Genomic DNA, 17434 nt, shown 5'->3' on the forward strand with positions numbered 1-17434 from the left:
GGCAGCTGCAGCCGACTCCCTCCCGGAGCTGTTCCGCTGGGAGAGTCCTGACATGGGCTAAAACCCAGCCTCCCAGGCAAAGCGCTGATGCAGGTTTCCCGCACTTTCTCCCTGCAAGTGGGGCCTGGGTGACCCGCTCTCCCCTTGACTGTCAGGGGTTAACACCATCCTGTGTAGCAGGCTTAAGCCGCCCAAGGTAGGAAGTCTTGGGAAGGGTCCAACACTCAGGGAGTCAAAAGGATACCCAGCCGTTACTCCTGGAGGAAGGGTCCTCTACAGAACCTTCTCTTAGGAACCCTGGGGCCAGCTTCTGGGTCCATCAGTAGGACCTTGGTCCTGACCAATCACCTCTCATTAAGTCCTGAATTCTTGTTTTTTTTTTTTTTAAGAGACAGAGTCTTGTTCTGTCACCCAGGCTGGAGTGCAGTGGCCCAGTCATAGCTCACTGCAGCCTTGATTTCCTGGGTTCAAGCAATCCTCCTGCCTCAGCCTCCCTAGCAGCTAGGACTATAGGTATGCGCCACCACGCGCAGCTACTTTGAAAATTTTTTTAGAGATGGGGTCTCACTGTGCTGCCCAGGCTGGTCTCGAACTCTTGTTCCCAAGTGATCCTCCTGCCCTGACTCCCACAGTGCTGAGATTATAGGCATGAGCCACAGTGCCTGCCCCAAGGCCTGAATTCTTGACACAGAAATTTTTCGGAAGAAGCTTTAACGAAAGTGTCTATGTGGTGGTTCCTCTGAAACCTGGATTGAAAATCTATCGTGGTGGGGGATCTGAAAGCACCTTTCCGAGCAACAGGGTGGGAGATGGGAGAGAATCATCCACTCGACACACATTCATGGAGCGCCTGCCTTGTGCCAGGACTTGCATCAGACCCGGGGGCTGTGGACAAGACACAGCCCCTACCCTCAGGAAGCCTGCTGTCCACTGGTGGGAACAGACCAGAAAACTGTGACGAGGACCAGGGAAGGGGGTTGAGCTCACAGCCTCCAGCGAGGGAGGGAAGGCTGCCCCGAGAAACTGACTTCAGCTGAGCTTCTGGGGCCAGGAGGTGCGGAGCAGGCACAGAGAGCAGAGAACGTGCCCACAGCTGCAGGGGAGGAGGGCCCAGTGCAGGGCGGCAGGCTGGAGGGTGAGGCGAGGCAGGACACAAGGCAGGAGGGCACCGGGCACTGCCTCCAGACGTCCTCGCCCCACCCTCTGAGCCACCATCTTCTCAGGCCCCCGGCAGCCCCTCTCTCCCACCAGCCTATCTGCAGCCCACTTCCAGAGGGGCCTGGCCACTCTCTGCTTAAATCCCCCCTGAGGGCGTCCACTGTTTTATTTCACTTGTCTCGGTGGATATTTGCTCTTTGAGGGAGCTGGTAAGCAGGGAAGCGGGAAACCCTGGATGGTTTAGCATTGGGTGTGGAATACCTTTCACGATCTTTCCATCAGTAGATGGCACTTCCCAGTTCTGTCTGCACTACACCGCGATACTAACGACAAAACAGCTTAACCCTCAAATGCATCTGTTGGTATCCCAGACGCTCCCACTTGAGAATCACAGCTGTCCTGTGGGATGGGCAGGTGGGGCCAGCGGAAATGAAGCTCCCCGCCCCGGGCCCTGGCCAGCTGGCACCAAGGAAGGGTGGACGTGGAGACCAGGTCACACAGCGCCCACCTCCACGCAGCCAGTCTCTGCTCCTGGGTCGCCTCCCACTGACGGAAGAGGGAAAAGTTTGGCTGCAACGAACTATTTGCTCGGTAAGCACCAGGTGGAAGCTCAAACCTTGTTGCAGACAATCCACCCGTTATCACAGCTTCCAGAGAGTCACGGAGTTCGGCATTAGAATCTCAGCTAGGAGACTAGATACTCGGTGATGGTGAAGGCTCGTTACCGGTTTTTTGAAGGTGGTCATGGTACTGCGGTTACGGTCCATACTGGAGCCTTCAGGGATAAAATGATAAATCTGGGACTGGTTTCAAAATAACCCAAGCTGTGTGGGGAAGCGGGTGAGATGAAGTAAGAACAGCCGCATGTTGATAAAGGTTGAAGCTGGCTGGTGAGTTATTATGTTTCACATTTTACCTAAGAAGGAAGAAACTGAGTTGGAAGCCCCGCCCAAGATTGAACAAGACGCGCGGGGTGGAGGTGGCACGCTGGGTTCGTGTCATTCCCGGCAGACCCCAGTCCACCATCTGTGCACATGCCACGTGCTCAATCAGCCAGCAGAGTCACCCTCTGAAATAAGCCCTTGGCTCCCTGCCCCATCCCTGGAGATGAGAGCTGCCGGCTCCAAAGAGGGGAGCAGCAGGATGGAGGCCCCACACCCTGGTCCCGTGCCTACCTCAAAGTCATCGGGACAGCTCCTCTTGCTGTTGTTGTTATTTAGGTTTTCCCGGTTGAGCTGGGTTGGAGGCCGCCCCCACCTCCCTGGTCCTGGGCCATTGTCCCCGTCCATCTCCTCCGCCTGCGGCAAGGAACCCCTCCGGGCTGCGGGGCTCATGAACTCTAGTTTCTTCCTGGCGTCCTTCTCACAGAGCCCGGGGCCCTCCTGGGGATGTCTGGCTGTCTTGTGCGTCTCTACTGGCTGCGCTGCTTCCTCCGAAAGAGCATCCCTCTCGAGGTCCTCAAGCTGGACCGAGCTGCCAGTTTCGCCGTCAGGGGAAGGCAGAAAGGGGTCTGAGAGTCTCCGGAAACAGCAGGGGAGAGAGGGCCCTCCCGGGGCCCTGATGCCTGGGAAGCCGGGCTGGGCAGTGTCCTCCAGGCAGGGCAGCCGGGTCTCTGGTGTGCTGTCCAAGGTCTCTGGTGAGAAGTCGCCGGGTCCCGCAGGGCCATCTGCAGGTGGCTGGAGGCTGCTCTCTGTCTGCTGACCCCACAGCTTGTTATGCCGCTGTTTGCTGTGGGGACAAAGGGTAGGGGAAGGTGAGCAGAGCAGGACAGTGCCCAGAGGGGCCTGGAGGGAGAGGCGTGGGGGTGAGCAAACAAAGGAGAGCCCGAGGTTGGGGCTGGTGGCGGCTCTCGCTTACGTAAAGCTCCTCTGTTCATTTCTTCCCAAGAAACACGAGGATGAGAAAAAGCATGGGAACCTGAATCACCATGGCTTGCGTGGGAAGCCTCATGTGACTCTCAGTCACGTGGAGACAACGTGACAGGGACACAAAGGGAGTCTAGCCTTACGCTCTGTGTATCTGTGTTTACGCCATCTCATTCTGTGAACCCAGTCACTTATGTTCCATCTGTCAAATGAGAATAACAATCCTCTCCCGCCCACATCACAGGGAAATCGAGGGGATGAAAGCGGAGAGTACACGAAGATCTACACACGCTGCCGTAACCACGTAGACACGTGACGCACACGAATCCGTCTGGGAAGAGCCCAGACAACTGGAAATATCTGTTTAGGTCAAAGGGATTACAGAATACTATTGTTTTCATAATATCTTTTTCTGAGACACAAGGCAAAAAAAAGGGAGAGAGGGAAAGAAAAGTTTATAGTGAAATAGGGTGACTAAGTCACCCCCGTGGACCTTAAAGTAAGGCCAACATCATGGAGCTGTGAGCGTTAAGACAATAGAGGAGGAGGCTGGGCGCCATGGCTCACACCTGTAATCCTATCTGGGAGGCCGAGGCGGGAGCATCGCTTCAGCTCAGGAGTTTGAGACCAGCTGAGCAAGAGTGAGACCCCGTCTCTACAAAAAATGGAAAAATTAGCCGGGCATGGTGGCACATGCCTGTAGTCCCAGCTACTCGGGAGGCTGAGGCAGGAGGATCGCTTGAGCCCAGGAGTTTGAGGTTGCTGTGAGCTATGATGATGCCACTGCACTCTAGCCTGGGCAACACAGAGAGACTCTGTCTCAAACAAAAAAAAAGGGTGGGGGGAGGAAACACAAACACACCATGGGAATGCAGGATTTGCCGTTGCTCTTTGGTGCAAGGGAGCACCACGATCCTTCATTGCTGTTTGCTCTGTGCAAGTTCTGTTGGGCTATGATTTGAGATGCGGCCTGGAGAGCCCCGGTCAGGCTACAAAGAGCCCTGACAGCAGCTGTGCCTGACAGGCTCGGGGAGGGGACTGCGGGATGCAGGCTGCTCCTGCAGGCCCTGCCTGGGGACCTGTCCAGCCACTGTCTGGTCGACAGTGAGGAGCCCCGAGATGGCCAGAGCTGTTCCCCAGACCCTGCTGGACCCTCCCAGGGCACTCCTGCATTTGCAGACTTGGCCACGGAGCCATTGGGCTTTAGCCTGTCGCTTTCTTCCAACATGGATCAGAAATGCTCCAGGGAGATCTGCTTCTCGTCTGAATAGGAGGGGAACGGGGAGAAAGTGAGTCCCGAGCTCCTGGATTCTGATCTGGATTCTGATCTGGGGAACTGGAGTCGCAGTGGGGATTTGCTGGGGGTCACTTGAGGAGCCCCCACCACCCTGGGCGCATGGACCTGCATGTGTCACTCCCTTCTGCTGTCCACTGACAGTGTGACAGGTGACAAGTTAACCCACTCCTGTCCCCAGAAAAGGGGGCTAACCTGTACTCTGCAGACCTTTTATGGGGTGGGAGTTAGAGATTTTTGCAAGAAGCTATATTTATTATTTCCTGTGAGCCAGCTCTGGCAAAGTATCTGTCAAGGTAAACTTACATAGGGCTCACGCAAACCTCGAAAAACCCTATCAGGTGGGTATTCTTTTTTTTTTTTTTTTTGTCAATTTATTTGGTAAACTATGCATAACATAAAATTTTCCATCTTAATCACTTTTAGGTATACAGTTCTGTAATATTAAATACATTCACATGCTGCACAACCATCTCCACCATCCGTCTCCAGAACTCTTTTCATCTTGCAAAACTGAAACTCTGTCCCCATTAAACACTAACTCCCCATTCCCTCCTTCCCCATTCTACCTTCTCTCTCTACGACTCTGACAGCCCAAGTACCTCGTGTGACTTGGAATCACACCGTATGTGTCTTTCTGTGACTGGCCTATCTCATTCGGCATAATGTCCTCGAGGCTCCTCCGTGCTGGAGCCTGCGTCAGCGTTCCCTTCCTTCCTAAGGCTGAGTAGCATCCCATCGTACGGGTGTAGCACGTTTTGTTTATCCATTCATCCATCAGTAGACACTGGGTTGCTTCCACTTTTTGGCCATCATAAATAATGCTGCTATGAACGTGGGTGGACAAATGCCTCTTTGAGACCCTGCTTTCAAATCTTTTGGGGATATATGCAGAAGTGGAATTGTTGGCTCACGCAGTAATTCTATTTTTAGTTTTTTGAGGAGCCGCCATGCTGTGTTTCCCAGCGCCTATAGTGTTAATATCCACATTAAGGTGGGCACTGATGCTTAACTCAGAACAGGAAACTGAGGCTCAGGGAGATTGACCCGCTTGCCCTAAGTTGCCCAGCTCGCCTGGCAGAAACCCGTCTGGCTCTGCAGTGCTGGGACTTGTCCTGCAGCGGAGCCAGTGCGCAGGGCTCCACAGGAAGCAGATGCCCAGGAAACGGGACAGACACATGCCCATACCACACACACGAGGACTTGCCTCGGATCAGAAGTTAGGCACGGTTCCCTGCGGCAGCAGAACCAGCTTTATGTGTGTGCCAACAAAATCAAAACAGATCCCTCCTGGAAACGGCTAATCAAAGCCCAAACAATAGTTGTTTTGCTCAAACCGGCTCCCTGAGAGAGGCGGGATTTTGGCTGCGGAAGCCGCTGCCGGGCCGAACGGGAGCATGCTCAGATCCTGACGGCAGCCCAGCCGGCTGGCTTGGCGGCAGAGGCTGGCACCCACCTTGCGTCCAAGATGCCTTCATACTCAGACAGCTGCCTCATAAAGCCCGCATTGGGTCGTGTAATGCTGCGCTTTTGCTTCACGTAGTTATATGCCTTTTCCAGGGGCCAGCCAAATTCCTTCATCGCGTAGGCTATGACCGTGGACGCAGAGCGACTGACGCCCATCTTGCAATGCACCAGGCACTTGGAATGGTTCCTCCTGCGGGCGGGGGGCGGGGGGGGGTCAAAAAGCTTCAACAACTTCATTCTCTCCACTTTTACTCAGCTGACATTTTTTTAAACCCTGAAGTTATCTCACTGCCTAAAACCTCCTGTGTCCTAATGTTTACATGTCTACACACCCTCTAAAGGAAATAACTTCACTGCAAAATCAATTAGCACACAATGGGAAATCAAGAGACATCTGTTCTGGCCCAGCCAAGTTTTGCAAGGAGAGCTCCAAAACTTGGCTGCCTTCACCGACAAAAGTGGGAACCTTCCCACGTGGCCGGGATAGGCTAGGGGACCAAAAAACCCTTTCCTGGGAAGCAGCTGGGCAGCTAAAGGGATTTCTGCAAAAGCTACTCAGCTGCTGAAGCAGATGGAGACAGCGAATGAGTTACTGGAGAAAAATGGGGTCAGCGAAGTGAAACCGGCAAGGCCCTGGGGAGAGCAAGATACTCGTCAGACGGGAGTGCCAGGGAGCAGGAGCAGGACGGCCAGAGAGGGACAAGGAGGGGAGGAAGATGAGGCTGATCTGTTATTTGCAAGGAGGCAGGCCTGGCCCAGGCCTGGTTGATTCGCCAGATCCGGCAAGGCCGACAGAACAGCGTTTGTCTAGGTACTGCTTGCTCAAGAATGCGAGGGAGGCCAGGCTGGGAAAGGTGGCACCTGTGAAACTTTATGTGTACAGAAGGTAGCCCCACCAGGTGGGAACAGGCTCCAGCTTCCCATACCCCAAGCTTACAATCCCTCTCCAAAACTCAGCGCATTTTTTTTTTTTGATTGTTCGTCTGAAGTCTCCCTCAAGAGTGTCCTGAGTCTGTCCCCTGGGAATTCGAAAGAACTAAGATTTGGTAAGGTTACTTTACGAAGCTTTGACCCAGAGGAGCACAAAGCAGAAGAGGGTGTTTCTCCTGACAGCCTCTCAAAGGGCTCTCTCTTTCTGTTCTTGACTCCAATAAGGCACAGTTGTTCCGCAGGAGAATAAAATGAGAACAAGAGACGGGTGAGGCCAGACTGTCCCATCCCACGTGACGCTAACTTGAGGACAGAAGACAGGCCGGGTTCTTTGGGGAGGAGTCCCAAAGGAACTCTGAGCCCAGGTCCCTCCCCTGGCCCTCCTCTGGTGCAGCAACTCTCCAGGGACAGAGCTCCTAAGAGTGTCCACTTGGTATCGGATCCTTGCCAGGAACCGATGCCGGTGACAACCGGGGTCAAATGGCACAATCATGGACAGGTGGGAAAGTCACCTCATTAGGCCTCTACCTGGAGAGGACCAACAACTTTTCCCCTCTGGTGTTTGGGGTCCTGCGGCTAAAACCAAAGGTCCATCGGACATCCAGGCCCCTCGAGCCAGCCGATGTCTGTGTCTGGGGTCTCCAGTCGTTCCTGCCTACCCGGCACCTGCCAGTCAGCCCGGCTTCCCCGCCCACTTACTTTGCTTTGTTTATAAAATGGTATGCTTCATTCCAGTGGGCGAGAAGATCTGTCGTCTCTTCATCATAGACGCGGATGTTATGATACGCAAATAAGCCAGGAAAAAAATTATCGATTTCTCTAGTGACATTTAAAATGTAGTCAACCCTGCAGTGAGAAAAAAAAAAAACACACAAACAAACCAAATTTGGAGAATCAGGAGAAGGAACTATAAAAAACAAAGTAATGAAAAACTGGCCGAGAAAAAAAAAAATTAAATACATATGAACAAAGGGTAATACATTTGTGGTAGAACTTTTGTTTTTCCTTAATAGTAATTTTCTTTGTATTTTCTAAATGCCCTTTATACGATGAGAATGGATTGTATTTATACCAAAAAATCAAATCTCTTTATTTTTAAAAAGCCCTATAAAAAGATAACTCAGTTCAAAGCATTCTAGAAATTAAATATATATTACTTAGATTTCTAAATTCCTTAAAGTGTCAAAATTCATAACTATTATGAGTATATAGAGGCTTTGAAAAAAAAGTCTCTATTCTTAAATAGTTAAAAAGCAGAATGTATCCATCCATTATTTATATCCTTGGGAATTGCCTTAAATCCGTTTTGAAACAAGGCAAGATATAAATAAGTATTTCAGAGGGTCTTCTGACCCAGGTTCTGTAGTTCTACAAACTTAATACTTTTATTTCTAGAAGACCAAAATAATTTCAGGAGTTAGAAAATATCTCAAATAGGTTTCATAAGAGAATACTTATACATGCTTAAAAAAAAATACCTTTAAAAGTCACTCATTTATTCCCAGCAAGATGGAAAACACACAGAGTATCACCCTACATGTTAAGAATACTTTCTGCTGGAGGAACACATCTTAACCAGTAGTTCTAAGGATATATTTTAAGATTTGTTTAGTCTTGACTTTTAAATGTAGTAATTCAAGAATACCATCATGTTAGACCCACAGAATGGTGATTTTGTGGCTATGTTGTTTAAAAAAAAAAAGTCCAGACATCTGTTCTTGAAGGTCTAGATTCAAACATCTTTCATTCCTGAAGCTAGGCATTTCTCAGACTAAGACAGGCATATGCTTCTGGCCAACAAAGAGTATTTAGTTGCAATCCCACCAGGCCCAAACGCATAACCTCAGAAAGAGCCAGGAGTGGTCCCGGGATCAGGGTTGCTGACTTGCAAAACCGCCAGCAGATCTCTGTATCCACGCCGGGACTCTGGGCAACTGTGCAGGGCAGCCAGGCGGTGGGAGGGGGCTCAGAGCCTCATCCGCATCATCCATGCTGTCCTACGCCGTGTGAGTGTGATTGAGAAGCGTCCTCCCTGACACACACAATCACGGGAGACTCCAGTAAAATCTAAAGCCCATGAATTATTCAGCACGTGGCAATTTGAAGCACATCTGTTTAGCTATGCAAATCGGCCCCAGCAGCCACTTCAGAGACCAGGGTGCAGGCAGTGACAGGCAGGCAGCCCAAGGTCTCACCCCCGATGGCAGCGTGGAGGGATTCTAAGCTGCCTGGAAGGACAGGGAAAGACAAGGGGAGGAGACTCACCCTGAGCCCTGCAGTTCCTCCAGATTGGATGCATTCCATTCAGAGCCCTGGGAGACAGATCACACAAACCCCCGTGAGTGTCACATGTCGGCCTCCGAGCTGCTCAGGGGATGCAGTTTGCCCCAGCCCTGGGGGTAAGGCCTTATTTCACAGACCCTCGGCCTCAGAGAACAGCGAGAACAGAGTGGCTGATTTTCAAGAAGGTTCCCAAGTTCTCAGAGCATCATCAACATGTGCGCGGTGGTTGGGGAGCAGGAAGAGTCCAGGCCCTCACTGGCCTCTTGGCCTCAGGGAAAGAACAAGCCCAGGAAAACCTGCTTCCCCGTCTCCCCGCTTCCTCTCCTAAGACTGCAGTGACGTCCCACGGTCAGAGGCAATGACCTGCGACCTCCCACCCAGGGAAGGGCAGGTTCACACACTACTAATTGAAGAAGGAATCGTTCTACCTTTTCTGGGAAGTATTTTGGCAATATTGAAAAAGTTCCAACCCTCTGACCCAGTAATTTCACTCATAAAAAGTTATCCTGAGGAAATAATAATTCACACAGAGATTTAGGTATGAGGATATTTAAGGCTATTTATAAAACAGCGGAAAGAACCCAAAGGCCAAATGGGAAGAAATGAGTAAAATAAATGATGATGGAGCCTCACGAAGGAGGATGAAAACAAATCATGTGTCATATTTAATGACACAGGAAAACACCACATAAGGCAAGAGTATTTAAAGGAAAGCAAGATATGAAACTATATAAACATAATTAGTATGATCTTTCTCTTTGTATCTACCTATCTATGAGTGAACGAGAGTCTTGCTCTATTGCCCTGGCTAGAGTGCAGTGGCGTCATCAGAGCTCACAGCAACCTCCAGCCAGCTCCTGGGTTCAAGCAATCCTCCTGCCTCAGCCTCCCGAGTAGCTGGGACTACAGGCATGTGCCACCATGCCTGGCTAATTTTTTCTATTTTTAGTAGAGACGGGGTCTCGCTCTGGCTTAGGTTGGTCTTGAACTCCTGACCTCAAGCAATCCTCCAGCTTTGGCCTCCCGGAGTGCTAAGGAGGGCAATGCGCACTACCCGAAGGATGGACATATTTGAAACACGGACTTCGGTGGGAGGGGGGGAACCAAGGGCAACACACATAACCTAAACATATGTACACCCATAATCTGTTGAAAAAAAAAAAAAAAAAAAACCAAAAAAAAGAAGATGGGAAAATAAATACCCCAAAATGTTAACAGTGACTACCTCTGGATTCGTGAGATTGGGAATGCTTTTTTCTTCTCCTTTAGATTTATTTATATTTCCGGACTTTCTACATTGTTTTAATTTAATACTTTAAAAACTGGTATCACACTAACAAACAATTCCTAAGCATTCAAAGAACGTGGAAGGGGGGGGAAAAAAAAAAGAAAAAAGAATCACTTTGCTCTTAGGAAGTGCAAAAGACACGGTCACAAAGAGCAAAAGAATCTGACTTCACCTCCCTATAAACCTCCTCTTTTAAGTTCCCAAGAGGGCAGACCCCTCAGGACCCAGGGGCTGCCGGGCCCCAGTTAAGCCGGCAACATGCGGTGCTAGCTGAATTTTCATATTTGAGGGAGAGGCTCAAACATAAAAATTCCTTTAGTATCTCTCATGGAAAAAGTGACATAAAGCACCAAACCACACCAAAAAATAAGGAAAGCTCCACTAAGGCTATGAGCGTCCTCTGGCCGTGACCACCACCTAGTGGACAAAGACGGGACGAAGGTGCCTTATGTTCCCCTTGTCACCAGAGAAATCAATTGACTTTCCAGGGAGAAGTGCCCTGTACTTCCCAGATTCTCTCAAGATAGAGTCTTCAACTCCTCACACTTATATATACATTCTAATGTATAGATATGAAATCTATATAGATCTATACATACAAATACATTTAAATATATCTGTCTATATATGTCTACATAGATACCATGGCATATATTAATGCGTTTGGAGAACTCTAATGACTCCCCACAGGCAGAAAACAAAGTCATTCATGTCTCTAGCAGCAAATACGCTTCCTCGGCATTCCCAAGAAGCACTTTCTCCTCTAACACTGGTTACCATTCATTAGCACCTACAGAAACTGTGCTGGATGCTTTAGATATGTATTTTCTTTCTTTCTTTTTTTTTCTTCCTGCTATTTGCCCAGGATGGCCTGGAACTCCTGGGTTCCAGGCTTGTGCCACCGTGCCTGGCTTGTATTTTATTTAATCCTCATAACTGTCCCATGATGTATAAGATGAAGAAAAAAAAAAGCAGCAAAGTGACTTGCTGTAAGTCACACTCGGCCTCACAGGCTGAGGAGGGGGACCTCGGGCCCTGGTGGGTTGATTTTCATTGCACCGTGCGGCCGCTCTAATTTTAGTAACGGGCCTTTCTCTATAGTCTCTCTCCCTCTGAAAACTTGCCAGTTGCCTTCTATGGAGATTTATGGCATTAAGACGGTCTGAGCGAGCCACGGAGGTGCAGGGAATCAGCACAACCCACCCAAAGCTGCAGGACCAGGGCAGATTCTTCCAGAGGGCTCTGGGAGCAGTCCTCGGGAGGAGCTGTCCGGACACGCTCGGAGGGGAAGCTACGTTTCAGTTGTGTGATCTGTCTTCCCTGTTGTGTCTCACGTCTCTGGGTGCCTGGGCATAACTCTGGGGTTTGGTGAGAATGCCTCCTTTAGCAACGGGGGTTCTTTGGGGCCCGCACACCACTCACTTGGACAGGGCCTGTGTGAGTGAGTGAAGATGACAAAGGAAACGCTCGCCGGCTGCTCGTGCCATACAGCTCCCAAGCAAGTCCCCGCAGCTCGGCTGAGAGCCACGTCTCAAACATCTGGCTCCGGAGCAGACCAGTGGTCTGCAGGCCGGAGAAGGGGCCAAAGAACTTTGGGGGTTTCCGTCAGTCGGGACGGAGGCTACGGGAACTCGAGCTTTTTGTCTGCTTTTCCTCTCTGACTTGCTGCGAGCACCAAACAATCAAGGTCTGAGTCACGTCCCCCAAACTAGGTCCCGCCACAGCTGTGCCTCTTACGAGATAAAGATGATCGAAGATAAGGGAGGGTTTGTCCATCTGTCCCAGGATAAGTAGCATCTCGTTGTCTATGAATTCCTTAAATTCTTTCAAGTTACAGTTCATCTGCTTCTCTAATTCATTACGGATCTGTGGAGTGGAAAATATTAGGAAAAGTGATTTGTTAAAGGCAGCAGTTGTCCACCTCCGAAGAATTAAAGTTACAACACGAACAGTGGCTGTTTCCAAAAAAGGTGGCTTTTTTTTTTTAGAGTAACACATTCAGACACATGCAGCACACATGCGTGGGTGGCAGGAATGCAGGTGACTCAGCCTGAAAGTAAATCCAACTGGGGAAAGTTTATTATTTCAAATAAGGCATCTGATTTCCATGAGATCTTTTCTACTGAATTTAAAGCACTTTTACAATTACATATCAAATACATCACAGGATCTAACATCAGTTTCATCTTGCTTGGGAAGGTATCACAATATGATTTTTTAAAAGTATGAATTAATAAAAAGATTATATATGACTTTTTAAAATGGCAATTTCAACTTCCTCCTCTTAGATCTACCTTATTTAAGCTGTTACTGTAATTCATTGCATTCCCTGAACACACAGCAACAGAATGAGGAAAACAAGTGATCCAGGAACACATTAAAAGGCAGAAAGAAGGTAGTCCGGAATTTACAGCTTGCCAGTCAACTGTAATCCTGTAGTCAATTATAGAGAAGTAAGTTTGCTGTCTCTTAAGTACAACACAAGGCAAGGTGGGGCAGAAGCCAGGAGGAGAAGGTGTTGACGGATCAATGCTCCCAGGTGCAATTCACAGATCTCATGGAATCGCCACCAAAGGTCACACAGGTGAGGCTCAGAGAGGTCAAGAAATTTGCCCAATGTCTCAAAGCCGGGAAGTGGCAGATTTAGAATCAAACTAGAGTCTGATTCCAAGGTCCATGCTCCTTCCACTAAGCCCTGCTGCCATTGCAAAACGGGGCAGACAAAAGCCTCTGAGGCTGAGGACCAGATTGGCAAAGAGAACCAAGTGCCAGGCCAGCTCCCACAGCCCAGGACAAGCGAACGCCACGTGGACTCTGCTAAGAAGAGAAGCATTTTCTTACTTCTTTGGAGGTCACGTTTTCCAGATCCTGGCTCATCATGATGCTTCGGAGTTTGGCTTTGATGAGGCGCTCAGTCCTTTCCCCTTCAGTTGGCCTGGAGAGAAATGATGTTTATAGGCAAGTGCAGGAGTCTGGGAAGACTGAGGTCAGGGGTTACAGAAAGACCAGATGCTCCTGGGTCTAAACAGAACGTGCCTTGGCATGGAGAGCTCGCTGCTTGGTGCACGGGTTCTCAGGGGGCAGGGAGAGGTACACGGAGAACCTGTTCCATCTCCAGGGTTCCCACGGGAGTCAACGGGGTGGACGGCAGATCAGGCGGACAGAGGACAGTTTGGGAACTCACTGCTCCTTCAGGCCCCGCAGTGGCAGATGCTCTCAGGGCAGGACGCTGGAATCGCCAGCGTGACTTCCCCACGCCCCTGGGCCCTTTAGCCTCTGCCTGAACACATCTGGGTGTGAGGACCTCACTGCGCCCGGGGGTAGCCTGGCCCAGCTGTGGCCAGCTCCCATCATCTCCTTCCTACACAAAATCAAAGTTTATGCATCTCCCTGTAACTTCTACGCACCAGCCCTAGTCTGAACCCGAGGGGCCACACTGACCAGGGTGATCCTTCTTTCCCCGTGACAACCCTTCGAATAATTCAAAGGCAACGGTCATTTCTCCTCAATCTGTCTCGTGATTTCCTGGAGGCCTCGCACAACCTGGCTTCCAGTCATTCCGGCCACTGCCCCTCGACACACTGTAGTTGGTCCACAGCCCTCTTCAAACTTTGCAGCATCCCAGAGGGGATGCTCTGGGGGGAGCAGGGTCCTGACCGAGAGAGGAGAGATCCGCTTCCTTCTTCTCAAACTAGACTTTACTGAGTGTGGCCTCTGGCCACGTCAGCACTGCCAGAAGTCACATGACACAGGTCACGTGACTCACCACCACTGCTGCTGCTCGAAGGCAGGCTGCCCTCAGCAGTTGGGTTCTGGGATCCAAGGAGGCAGAGGTTGCATTCATAATTCTCCTAAGAGCAGAGGAGGCGGCTTTGGGAATTAAGCCTCTGGCAAACGGAAGAGGAAAGGCCAGACCACAGAGCACTGCAAGGAGCTGGTGGCACACAGGACCACACGTTCCTATGAGACTCCAATGGAAGTTACGGACCTGTTCCCCAGAAGTACATTCGTCAAATTTGTCTATAATTTTTTAGTGGGCAGGGGGTGGTCACAGACCCTCCCCGCTGCCAAAGACCACCCATGGGCCCAGGCTAGGAACCCCTGCTGTAAATGCCGGTTCTGAAAAGGCGGCTCAGTCAAGGGGCTCCGGGGGAGGTACGACTCGCGCAGACGCAGGGTCGGGCACAGGATAGGTGCCGGCGAGGCAGGTGCCCGTGGGTGCGGCTGGGCTAGCACAGGAGGTGCCGCACTTACTTGTCAACAAACAGGGCGGGGGAGTCGGGCCGCGTGGACTCCAGGTCCTGCATGGCGTTCCACTCGTTGATGCGGCTCTGCTCCGAGCCGATGCAGCTCTCGTAGTAGGTGGCCCAGATGAGAGCCACGCCCCCGGGGAAGTAGTTGTGCCTTCGGGCCACCTCGCAGGCCTTGTGAAGCACCTGCAGGGCAGACCTGGGGTGAGGAGGGGAGAGGGTCAGGTCTGGGGAGACACAAGAAGGGCTGGGGTGTCCCCTCCAAACAAGGGTTTCAGGCGGGGCCAGGCGAAGGGCCGTTCCTACAGGACTCCCTGCTGGAGCCGGGCTCACACACAAGGGCGTGCGGCGGATACACGGCAGCCCAAGACCCCATATTCCAGGTCACAGAGCGGGCCACGGGCACTGACCGAGTCCAAGAGTGGACAGAACAGCCCTTGTCATGTCCAAAAGGAGAAAAAACAAACAAACAACAAACTTCATCACTCTTCCAATCAAACTGATTCACATGTTGTTTGACATTCCATCCATCAACTCCAAAGAATTAAGATTTACTTCTCAAGCGGTGGTAACCTTGAACGTGTAAGAACCACAATTCAGCCTCGCAGCCAGAAGGAAAAGTCTTTCGTATGCAACAGAGACATCCAACTGCATTCGAAATACTTCCATTGCTAATGGATTATCCCCCAGTCAATGTTACAACAGCTTAGATTTCTTAAGGAAATGAGTTCTAGAAACTCACTTTAATATAGAAATTAACTGAAGAAGAGGTTTAGGGAAGCAGAAGGAACAATATTAAAAATGTATACATTTTATTTAGCCAACCTCTTTTACTTCTTATTACAAAAACATAGGCTGAGAATTTCTTGGCGAATGGCGCAAATCAGGCTACGACAGGTGGCAGAGTGGGGCCTTGGGAGGGATGGAGTTATCAAAGAACGGCTCCACGGTGGCAGAAAGAATCCTGCCATCCACGCCACCTTCCCCACCTGCATGTCTCTGTCCTATCTCTAGGCTGGCTGAGGGAACATACTGGAGCTGAATGTGTACTAAATTTAGTTCTCATTCCGAAGTTTCTGGAAAAACATGTGGGCCTATTTTTTACTTGCCTGGAGAGAAAAAGACAACAAATTTTGCAGGGACACAGAGAAACATCTGGGACATCTATTGGTTTGTGTTCCAGAATGATCATTTCATGATTTTCCTGCAAATGAACCTGAACTGACTGCAGTGTGGAGTCATAGAGGATGTTTAAAAAAGAAGGACAATATTAACTTCTGGCCCTGGGAGAATTCTGCACAACTCTCATTGTCCCAGAAGCAAGCGTCATTATTTTGAAACATTGGGCAGAACTCTTCTCATCAGATGGTACCGGCTCTCTCCTGAGCTTTTTTTTTTTTTTTTTTTTTTTTCCAAGACAGAGTCTCACTCTTTTGCCCGGGCTAGAGTGCCATGGCATCAGCCTAGCTCATAGCAACCTCACACTCCTGGGCTCAAGCAATCTTCCTGCCTCAGCCTCCCAAGTAGCTGGGACTACAGGCATGTGCCACCATGCCCGGCTAATTTTTTCTATATATTTTTAGTTGTCCAATTAATTTCTTTCTATTTTTAGTAGAGATGGGGTCTCGTTCTTGCTCAGGCTGGTTTCGAACTCCTGAGCTCAAACAATCCTCCCACCTTGGCCTCCCAGAGTGCTAGGATTACAGGCGTGAGCCACCGCGCCCAGCCTCTCCTGAGTTTTTTTCCAGATAATTTGAGAGATTGTTGTGTCGAGTTTGCTGCTTTGGGCAGTGTGTGCGACCCTCCAAGGAAGAAGGAGGCTCTAAGAGGAGGTGTGGATGTCATGTCGTCACCCGATGCAGCCTTCATCCATGGCTACCTCATCCCCAAAGCAGAGAGTGTCCGGGCGAAGTCCTACCCCTACCCAGGCACCCGGACCCTGCAGCCCTGCACCCTGTGGGAACACCCTCCCCCACATCCCTGGGTTTGACACATGACTTTGTTCATGTATTTGTGACCACTTCCCTGGAAAGACTTTAAACCTCGTGAAGATAGAATCGCATCTGTGTGGTGCCTCCCTGCATGCCTAGCGCCTAGCAAAGTGCCGCTCCTTTCGCTGAGCACACTGAGTGCCTACTGTGTGCCAGGCACAAGGAACAGAAGAATTCACGCTGAAGTGACATTCTGCCAGCAGGAGCTAGAGATCTGTAAAAACACACCTTCAACAATAAAAAAAAAATACCCCATTTAGAAATGAGTAGAGGACTTGAATAGACATTTCTCCAAAGAAGATAAACAAATGGCCAATAAGCATGAAAAAATGTCCAACGCTAATAGTCATTAGGGAAATGCAAATCGAAACCACAATGAGGGACCATATCACACCCATTAGGATGGTGATTGTTAAAAAGAAAACTAACAAGAGCTGACAAGGATATGAAGAAACTAGAACATTTATGTTTTACCGACAGGGCTGGAAAATGGTGTAGACACTGGAAAATAGTTGAGCAGTTCCTCAAGAAGCTAAATATAGAATTACCATATGACTCAGCAATTTCACTTCTTGGTATCTGCCAGAAAGAACTGAAAACAGGGACTGAGATGCGTGTACACCAATGTTCACGGCAGCATTACTGATGAGCGTCGAAAGGTGGAAACAACCCAATGTCCATCGACAGATTAATGGACAAACAAAATGTGGTCTAATCACACAATGGAATATTATTCACCCTTAAAAAGGAACGAAGTTCTGATACATGCTACGACATGGATGAGCCTTGACAACATCATGCTAAGTCAAAGAAGCCAGACACAAAGGACCGGTATTGTATGACTCCATTTAGACGAGGTCTCTAGAATAGGCAAATCCATGGAGAGAGAAAGTAGAATAATTACCAGA

General features: G+C 49.8%; 1 protein-coding gene across 1 annotated transcript in view; it reads right to left on the bottom strand.

Moving 5' to 3' along the window:
- SSH1 (slingshot protein phosphatase 1) overlaps positions 1-17434 on the bottom strand; it is a 32320-nt gene that overhangs the window by 3390 nt on the left and 11496 nt on the right. Inside the window, exons 6-12 of the mRNA XM_012657613.1 lie at positions 14540-14734; positions 13127-13220; positions 12023-12151; positions 8980-9026; positions 7414-7560; positions 5774-5974; positions 2334-2886 (exon numbers count right to left, since the gene is read on the bottom strand). Of these exons, the coding sequence (XP_012513067.1) occupies positions 2334-2886; positions 5774-5974; positions 7414-7560; positions 8980-9026; positions 12023-12151; positions 13127-13220; positions 14540-14734 (1366 nt within the window). The remainder of the gene's footprint in view (positions 1-2333; positions 2887-5773; positions 5975-7413; positions 7561-8979; positions 9027-12022; positions 12152-13126; positions 13221-14539; positions 14735-17434) is intronic.

Source organism: Propithecus coquereli, unplaced genomic scaffold (assembly GCF_000956105.1).
Source record: "Propithecus coquereli isolate 6110/MARCELLA unplaced genomic scaffold, Pcoq_1.0 Scaffold552, whole genome shotgun sequence".
In the NCBI taxonomy this organism is placed as follows: Eukaryota; Metazoa; Chordata; class Mammalia; order Primates; family Indriidae; genus Propithecus; species Propithecus coquereli.